General features: G+C 59.6%; 1 protein-coding gene across 3 annotated transcripts in view; it reads left to right on the top strand.

Annotated features, from left to right (window-relative positions):
• Positions 1-6: 6 nt before the first annotated feature.
• GALNT9 (polypeptide N-acetylgalactosaminyltransferase 9) overlaps positions 7-9158 on the top strand; it is a 22897-nt gene continuing 13745 nt past the window's right edge. For 2 of the 3 annotated variants that reach the window (XM_012731173.1, XM_004690834.2), the window contains exon 1: positions 7-347. In XM_012731173.1, the coding sequence (XP_012586627.1) occupies positions 107-347 (241 nt within the window). In that variant the 5' untranslated portion in view covers positions 7-106. Of the gene's footprint in view, positions 348-6167; positions 6210-9158 lie in introns of all 3 variants that reach the window. The other variant, XM_012731174.1, reaches the window with a different exon arrangement.

The following is a 9158-nucleotide window of genomic DNA, read 5'->3' as shown; positions in this document are numbered from 1 at the left end:
GGGCTGGCCCATGGTCCGCGGCGGCGGGCAGGCAGAGGCTCCTGCGGCCCCGGGGCCCACGGGGATGCCCTGCGGGTGAGGCAGCCGCCTGCCGCTCGCTGCGTTCATGGCGGTGGCCAGGAAGATCAAAACTTTGCTGACGGTCAACATCTTGGTGTTCGTGGGCATCATCCTCTTCTCCGTGTGCTGCCGCCTGCAGGGACGCTCCGAGGGGCTGGTGCAGCTGGTGCGTGGTGCTGACCCCCGGGGGCACAGCCGGCTGGCCAAGGTGGGCACGCTGGCAGACCGCGAAGCTATCCTGCAGCGCCTGGACCACCTGGAGGAGGTGGTCTACAACCAGCTGAATGGTGAGTAAGCCAGCGTCCCGCAGGGACTCAAGTGGACAGGGGTGCTGCCGCGTGCAGGACCCCTCAGCAGTGCCAACTGCTGGAACCCATGCTGGCTCCAGGGACCTGGTGTCAAGGGGCAGGATTCAAGCCCTGTTCCTGGGGAGGGAGTGGCTGGGAGGCAGACAGGAAGGAGGAGGTCTCATGCGGCAGAGGCTATTTGCCTGGATGAGGGCTCATCTGGCTGGTGAGCACCAGACAACCACCCAGCCCTATGGCAGTGGCTCCAGCTTTTGTCCAGAGAGAACTTGAGAAGCTTCTAGAGAGGTACTAGGCCTGCCTTAGGAGTGCACAGGCTGGCGCACCATGGGTGCGGAGCTCAGCCTCCTTGAAGAAGCGTAGGCAGGAGGGGAGCTGCCCTGTGGGGGTGTGCCAGTGGCCACTGTGGCCTGGACGCCTCCATCCTGGGGCTCCTCCAGGGAGTTTGTTGTGGGGACAAGCGTGGAGCTCTAGACTGGGTCCTGGCCTCACTGGACACATGTGCCCTTTGGATGCCGCAGGGCAGAAGGCAGCAGCTCTGGCCCTCTCTATTCTGTGCAACACAGGGAAGAACCTGGCCACTTCCTCTGGGTGAAAGGACCTTCCACTCTTCTGGGTTGCCCTGGTGCCCCTGCAAGCCTCCTTCGGAAGGGGGTGGCTGGAGGTCCAGGCAAGTGGCCCTTGGTGGGGTCGTCTTGGGTTTCCTCCAGGAGGGCCCTGCTGTGGAGGGCTGGGGATAGCTTGAGAGAGGACACAGGGCCTCCAGGCTTCCCCGGAGCACGCAGCCTCCTCCAGGGGATTCTGAGTGCTCCACACTTTTCCCCTCCCAGCCTGGCCTCAGAAGGGGAGAAAAGTTTAGTTCAGCTCCACTGGCCCTGTGTGTGACTCGCTGCTGGCCATGCTCTCCAAGCCACTGCATGTGGGTGTTATGGTCAGCTTTATGGGCGGCGCCAAGGGTTACATAAAGACACTGGCGGCCAGGTCTTGTGTAACAGCCTGAGGGCCCTGAGGGAGCCCAGCAGCTGCCTGCGAGGGGAGCACAGCCTGAAGCTTCTTGCCGGGCCGACCTCAAGGGCCTCCTGGGAGCCCCGTGCTCCCTTCTCTCCTCTGCTCCTCCCTGTTCCCTTTTCTCCTCCTTTCTTTGAAAAAAATCTTTCCTCCCCTTACCAAATTGCTTCCTGTCCTCAACTTCCCTCTTTCCCTTTCCTTTGCTCTCCTCTTTCCTCTCCACACATCCTCCTCCTCCCTTGGCTCCTCGCTCTCCTGCTCTGCACCCCTGGTTTCACTTTGTGTTCCCTTTTCTCTCTTTTGTCTGTCTCCCTGTCTGTCCCTCCCCCCTCGGTCCCTCCTCTCCCCCATATCCTCCTCCTCTGTTCCTTCCCTTTCCCCACCCACAGCCCCCTCCCCTGCCCTATTTGGTGAGCACCTCACTTCCGCTCTGAAGACCATGTGCCCTGCACAGCGCCCGTGCCAGAGCTCTCAACACTTGCTCCTGGAAAGCACGAGGCCCCTCTAACATGCCGGCTTGGGTCCCAAGGGGGTGATGACTTGGACAGCCCTTGGAAGCAATACTGGGGGAGGCAGAGGGTCGCCATAGGGACCCCTGAGGCTGGCCGCCTATTTCTGCTGTGGGTGCTAGTTTAACTCCAAGAAATGTGAGATTAATTCCTGGAGTTTCTGCCTGATGCTGATCCAGCTGAGTTTACAGAGGACGGGGAGGAATCCAAGACAGAATTGATTTCCTCTTGTGTCTCTGGGCCTTGACTGCTTCCTGGAAGGCCTCCCAGATCTGAAGCAGCCCAGGGGAGCTTCCCTACTTCCTGACCTGCCTGGTGACCCGTGCTGGGGAGGCAGTGGGTAGACTGCAGCTCTGGGACACGGAGGGCTCTCTGCTCAGCCCACCTGCTCTGCTCGCGGCCTCTCAGCTCTCAGAGGGAAGAGGAGGAAGTCTAGGTCTTCCTGTTTCCCTAAGAGAGTGGCCACAGGCGCTCAGGCCTGGGTGAGGATTCTGCTGTGGGGGCTCCCAGGCTGGGAGCAGGGGTTGTGGCAAGGCCAGGCCCTCTGGGAGGGTTTCTAGAGAGTTATTTCCAAGGCCTGGTCACCTGTGCGCGCTCTCAGCCCGCGACTCAGGACCAGGGGTGAAAGAACCAAGTCTTGTGGATAGTAGGCCCGTTATTGGAGGTCAGCACTGCTACTCCCAGAGGTGTCCTGTGCTTGTTCAAGGGTGACACTGGCAGCGGGAGGCCCAGCAGTGGCCAGGGCTGGGTGTCTGGGCTGGGTGAGAGCCAGGGCTCTGGCCTGTCTTCCGGGAGCAGCTGAGCTCGCAGGGTTGTGCAGGCTTGGTTCCTGGGGAGCACCCTCATCTGCTTCACTCTCGGCCACAGCACCCGCCTCTGCCAGTGCTCACAAATGCTTGTTGAATGAGCGGGCTTTTCTCTGAACATTCATTGTTTTGCCTTCAAAATTCATTTATTGTAAAGATGGCTGCCATTCCCCACCATGCCCATCACTGTGTAGTAGAAGCAGGAACTTGAGCCCTATAGGGCCTCAAGCTTGGACCTCCGGCCGGAGGCTGGAGCCCAGGGCTCTGCCTTCCCTTGAGGGCAGACCCCAAGAGAGCTGGCAAGGACAGCACCACCTGAGGCTTCTCCTTAAAGATGTCAGGTGTCCAGGTGGACTTTTCAAGCACACAAGGCAACGGTGCAGAGTGCCGGGCCCATTTTCTGCCCCAAATCCTGAGGGGGGTCATGGCCTCCCCTGCTCCCATGCGTGGGCATAGGACTAAGTCTCAGGGTGGTGTGGGCTTGTAGGGAGCCCTGCGGGAGGGCTCAGTGGGGTCTAGGACCTGAGGCTGCTGTCCCTGCTGGTCTCCTGGTGCACCTGTCCTGGCTCACCCACCCCACCCCACTTCTCCAGGGGGCTTCTGAGCTGCTGCTTAGAGATGCCCAACGACACCTCTTGGTTGGGAGTACACTCCCCAGTCTGTGGACATCCACTCTGGAGTGACTCTCTGCTGGTTGTGGCCCTTTGCATGTGGGATCCTGGGACTTCTCCCCATCTTCGTGCTGACCCACACATGGCTCATTGCCCACCCAGCCAGAGCTGTGGCCAGACAGGGCTGTACCTTTTTGGCGGTTTAGTTTCAGTCCTGGCCACTTGGCTGGGCTGCCCCATGGGGGTGGCTGGTCTTGCACCCCAAGCTGCGCAGCCCCTATAAGAATGGTAGGCCTCCTCAGAGCCCCTCTGCAGGCGCAGGTCAGGACAGCACTCCCCCTACCCCACGGGCGGCCTTGGCCATGTCACTTACCCACACACCAGGAGCCGTTGGGTTTGGCTTCACTTCTCTCCACCTGCTGGGCTGGCTCTGACCCTGTCTGACCGCAGAGGAGTTGGATCGGCCAGTCCTTTCCCAGAGGGAAGCTTGTGCAGACCTGAGGTCAGAACAGGCTTCACCCCTCGTGCTCATCCTCACCTGCTCCCCTGGGGGATGGCAGTGGCCTCACGGTTCCGTGGAGGCAGACGTGTTGGGGCAATCACGCAGCGGGAAGACCAGGCCTATGCCCTGGTGATTGCATTAACGATTCAGTTCAGCAATCTGCATATTTCAAAGGCTCAGCGCTGTTTTCTAAGGACAGTTTGCCCTTCCTTGACTGGAAAGTCCACAAAAATAAGCCTCTGCATTCTCTTATCTGATGTCCAGGCGAAGTCACTCCCCAGTGGGATGGAGGCTGCAGTCCCAGCCGGCCTCTCTCTTAGATTCTGTTCTCTGAAAGTGTTGCCACCTTGAAAGGGAGGGTCCCAGGTTCAAGGGTGGGAGAATTGGGGTTGGTCATCATTGCAGGTCCCAGAGACCTCATAGAACCAGGTCGTCTCCCACGGGAACCCCATATTTTCCACATGGCTATCACCTGCTGCCTTCAAGGACCTGGCAGCCATGCCCTCAGCCATCACCCTCCTCAGAAAGAGAAGCTCCTGTCTTGGCGCTTCAAGGGCCTCAGTGGCAAGGCCCCGTACCCCTCAAACCATCCCCCATCTGTTTGTAGCATTTGCTGGGAATCAGTGGCTTCAGCAGTCAATGTGACAATGTCCTGGCCTCAGAAGCAAGGAAAGAAGGAAGAGAGGCCGTGTCCCCTGTACCTATCTGACATGGGCTCCCTGGGAAGAGCCAGCCTCTACTTTCTGGGCCATCAGACCCTCAATGCCCTTCACCCCTACTGACTCCCCTGGGCTCCTGCGGCCCCTCCTGTCATGCCCCAGGGCTCAGCTGGGGTGCAAGGTAAGGAGCCACGGGGGTGGGGCTTCATGCTGAGCCAGGCCTGTCCAGGAGACGGGGCCCAGCGTCTGTCTGTCCTCCCTCCCACAGTTGCAAGCTCCAGCCGGCAAGCCCCATAGTCAGGAGCAGTCGGGTCTGTCCTCACCACTGCACAGGGTGGGAAGAGCAGCCAGGGATCTGCAGGGTGTGTCCAGTGGCTCCCAAGAGCCCAGCCTGGGGCCCATGAACACCCGTACTGGCTGAGCTTGAGTGTGGGCTGTGCCAGCCCTCCCTGGACTGCCCTTCCCACAGTGGCCTGAAGGAAGCCCAACCTGGTGACCCCTTCCTGTCTGGGGGAAGGGCAGTCCAAGGAGGCCAGGGCCAGCCCAGCCACAGCTCTGCCTGGGAGCTGGAATGGTGCCTCCCCAGAGTCACCTTGCCTGTGGCCTCTCCTGACCTGGAGTCTGGGGCTGCCACCTTCCTGCTGTGGGGGAATTAGCGGCCACACCTGCAGCACATGGACAAAGGTAGGAGACTGGCAGGGGACATGCTGCACAGTGACCTCCCCATGCTCTGCAACATTGGGTGGACGCTGGTGTGGTCAGTGGCCCTCGTGTTTGAGGGTGAAGGGAGAGGCCTCAGGGAGCTGGGAGTACTACATGGGCCACCCCTTCCTGCCCCAGACGCCGAGGTCACAAGCACAGGGAGGACGTGTACTGGTCCTGGCAGCTTCTCAGGGCCTGCACACAAGCTGTGTGGTTTCAGCTGGAGGACATGAAGGCCGGAGCAGAGCCCACTGGTGGCAGCGCCCGCCTCATGCCAGGTCTGTGTCCTGCATTCCAGGTGACCGGGCTCCAGGACAGACAGGATTGATGTTTGCTCCTGGGGGCATGTCTGGGGTCCTCCCACCTGCTCAGGGCCAAGGCTCAGGGGCAGCAGCCACACCTGCTCCCTGGGGAAGGAGGATCCCTCGGGCCCCTGAAGCCCCAACCACAAGCCCTGTAGGCCCCCCCATGCCCAACCTGGTGACCCCCTTCCTGTCCAGTGTGTATGGCTTTCCAGAAACTGCTGTGTCTATTGTTTAGAACTGGATGTCTTCGCTGTGTTTGGGGGCAGCCCGGTCCCCGCTGGTACTCATAAGGACACAGCTGAGCGAGTCCCCTCACTGGGCCACCAGAGGGCCAGGCCCCAGGCTCAACAGCAGTGCCCCAAGGGCACTGCTCTGGGGTCCTTCTCCCAGAGGCCTCTGACCATGGCCCTGGGGCTCCTCCTCTGGGTTGGCTTAAGTCACTGCGACAGATGGAAATCAGGGGCTGGAAGAGAAGCTGGGAGCTGAAAGCTGCACTTCCTTCCAGTCTGAATATCACAGCCGCCCACACGGAAGGGCTCCACCGGGGCCAGCCCAGCCGCAGCTCTGCCTGGGGAGGCGTCGGCTGGGAGCTGGAGCTGTGCTGTTTCCGGGGGGCCCCCCCCTGCCTGGAGGGAGCCGCACCAAGGTGGGCGGCCTGGCTCCTTCTCTCGTTGAGGCCCTCGTTTCTCACCTCCTCCAGGCTTCCTTGGCTGAGAGAATTCAGAATCTGACGAAGCCCCAAGTAAGTGCCCCGACTAACTGAGGTTGGTTTTCTCCAGAACTCTGGAGGGTGAGCTCAGGGGCCTGGTCCCCTCTGAATGCCACCAGGTCCCTTCTACTGTGTGGCCTTCAACCTCATGGTCACATGATGGCTGCTTCAGTCTGGGCATTGCTTCCCAGTTCCAAGCAGGAAGCAGTGGGAATAACGTAGATAAAAGTGGAAAAAAGTACCAGTGGAGTCTGTGCCTTCTGACACATTTCCAGAAATTCCACTAAATGTGGCAGCAGCCACACCTGCTCCCTGGGGAAGGAGGATCCCTCAGGCCCTACAGTCCCAACCATGAGCCCTGTAGGCTGCCCATGCCCAGCCTGGTGACCCCCTTCCTGTCCGGGAAGCAAATGCCACTAAATGTTCTGGACCAGATATTAGCCACGTGCTGTTCTGGCCACAAGGTCAGCCTGAGGAGGGGACATTGGAGCTGCACACAGCTCCAGAGGGCGGGTGCTGGAAAGCAGCCAAATGTCCACCACGGTGTCTGCTCCTCCCTCTCCCTCCTCTGTCTCTCTCTTCTTGAATGAGTTTGCTGTGGCTCCATGTCCAGGTCCAAGGAAGCTCTTGGGATACTGGCTGCCCACATGGTCACCCAGACCTGCCTGGGTGGGGCCGAAGGTGGCCAGCTGCACGTTTGCACAAATATGTCACCAAGCCTCGCCCTAACAAGGCCAAGGGCCAGCATGGCTACGCAGGGTCTTGTTCCCGCCTCATGGAATGGGTGCAATGCTGTGCTCTCCTCAGGGGGCAGCATGGGGTCAGGGCTGCTGAGCGCCTGTGATGGCGTGAGCATCCCCGGTGGGGCTCTGCCCCTGTCTGTGGCCTTCCTCTTCCCCTCTACACCAGAATTCGAACCCCACTCTCTCATCCGGGTCCTTAGCTCACTGCTCCCTGTAAAGCGGTTGTCATTTACAGAGAGTCAGGGATCCGAGCCTGATGCCTCTGGAGCCACGTCTACGCCCACCTTGGCTAGCTAGCAGCGGCCAGGCCCTGGTGGTGAGCGAGCTGCGGGCATTCGGGGCATATCTGAAGAGCTGCTGTCCCTCCATGGCAGGTCTGCATCGTTGGACCATTGTGTCTGAAGCAGTGACCCCTGCAAGAGGCACTGTGCACCCACTGCCCCACCCCCACCATGCCTGTGCCTCACACCCACCTACACACAGATGGTGAGCACAGTCCCAACTTATACACACATCCAGGTCACTTCTCAGGGCCCTGAGTGTCAGAAGAGCTGCCCCAGCTCCAGCCTGCCCCAGCCCCAGCTCCCTGAGGCACCCCCACACCCTCTGCTGCAGCCTCCTCCTCAGCAGCACCTTCCAAATTATCTTTTGTAATTAGAAAAGTGCATTCCCTCAGGTTGTGGGCGAGAACTTCAAATGATTATTGCATGAAAGCAGAATTGCTGTGGGCATAGCGGCCTTCACAAACAGGAGCTCTTCTAGTTTCAGCGAGGAAGATGGATTGGGTGAGGTGGGGGTAGTGGAGTCTCGCGGGTGCTTCTCCAGCAGGGGCAGGCAGGAGTGTAGGCTGGCAAGGCTTGCATCCTAGGGGCTATTCTTCCCACCCTGACCTTGTCTGCTGCTTCCCACAACCTGAAGTCCCCCTACCCTTGTGCCTAGACACCCAGACATCTGGACTCCAGTGAACACCCCACCTCTGGCCAGCCCAGCTCCTACCCACCTGGACTGGGGTGGACACACCTGAGCAGGCCACACATACAGCTGCACCTAAAGTAGCTTAAGCAGTGCTTTGTAAGCCTGCACTGTTAGCAGACCATCCAGGGGCCTCTCAGAAGGTCCAAAGAAAGCAAAACAGTATCTTTGAAAGAGTAAGGAAGTGAGGTTTCTCTGTGGTCTGAGGATGAGTCTTAGGCTATTATTGATGTGGCTTGTGTTTGATCCCTGGCCAGGGAGCTGACCCATAGCTGACCCACAGGGCACAGCAGACCTCTCCTGTCTCCTACCTGCTCCTCTCAGCAGTGGATTTCAGTAGATCCACCATTCTGCTCCCCACTCTGTCTCTGCTGAATCTTCTCACCCCCCACCTCTGCCTGCACCCCAGTTCTTGTATGCAAAACTAAAGGAAGAATAAGAAAGAAATTATCAAGCTAGAATTCAATGTTTGGTAAAACCATGATTTGAGTGGTAGCAAATAAAAACACACTTCAAAAAGGAGCCGGAGGAAAATGGATGTGCTGGAGGGAGGGAGAGGATAGAGCCAGAGCCCCCCCCCCCCAGGGTGCTGAGATAAGCCTGTCCTGTAGGGCAACTTGGAAAGAGAGCCCAGCCCGGGAGGGGGCTGTGTGGGAGATGGTGCCAGGGCAACTGTGTGTAACAAGTAGGCCAGGGAGCCCTGGACGCAGGGTCGGGCTGGTTTGGGAAGTGGCCAGGGCTACCCCTTGCCTGAACACAGACGCGTGGTTGTTGAAAGGCCAGAACAGTCTGCGAGCTGGTTTGGGGAAGCGCGGAGGGGGCTGCTCGCCAGCCCCACGTGAGTAGGAGGGGTAGGAGGGGCAGGTGGGGTGGGAGCTGCAGGGCTTGTGAGTGAACAGGGTTTCAGAAGGGCTAATCCAGGGCCTGGGGCTCAGGAGGAGCTGACTGCCCACCTGTGGGGGCGCAGCAAACAGACAAGGCTGGAAGTGAAGGGCCAGGGAAGGGTGGAGGAGCCCTGGCAGGAGTTCCCAGGGACCTTATCAGAGTCCAGAGGAAGGCGGCTTTAAGACAAGGCAATTTTAAGAATAAAAATGCTGCTGATGAAAGTGAGCGAGCCCTGAGCTGTGCTCCCAACATCTGAGACTCGGAGAGCAAAGGATGAAAGGGGAGCTGAGTGAACCCCTCTGCCCAGGGACCGAGTGAACCCCTCTGCCCAGGGACCGAGTGAACCCCTCTGCCCAGGGACCGAGTGAACCCCTCTGCCCAG

This window comes from Condylura cristata, unplaced genomic scaffold (genome assembly GCF_000260355.1).
Source record: "Condylura cristata isolate star-nosed mole 26May11 unplaced genomic scaffold, ConCri1.0 scaffold00029, whole genome shotgun sequence".
NCBI classification, from domain to species: Eukaryota; Metazoa; Chordata; class Mammalia; order Eulipotyphla; family Talpidae; genus Condylura; species Condylura cristata.
Note: the sequence above shows the minus strand (reverse complement) of the source record. Positions and strands in the feature narration are given on the sequence as shown.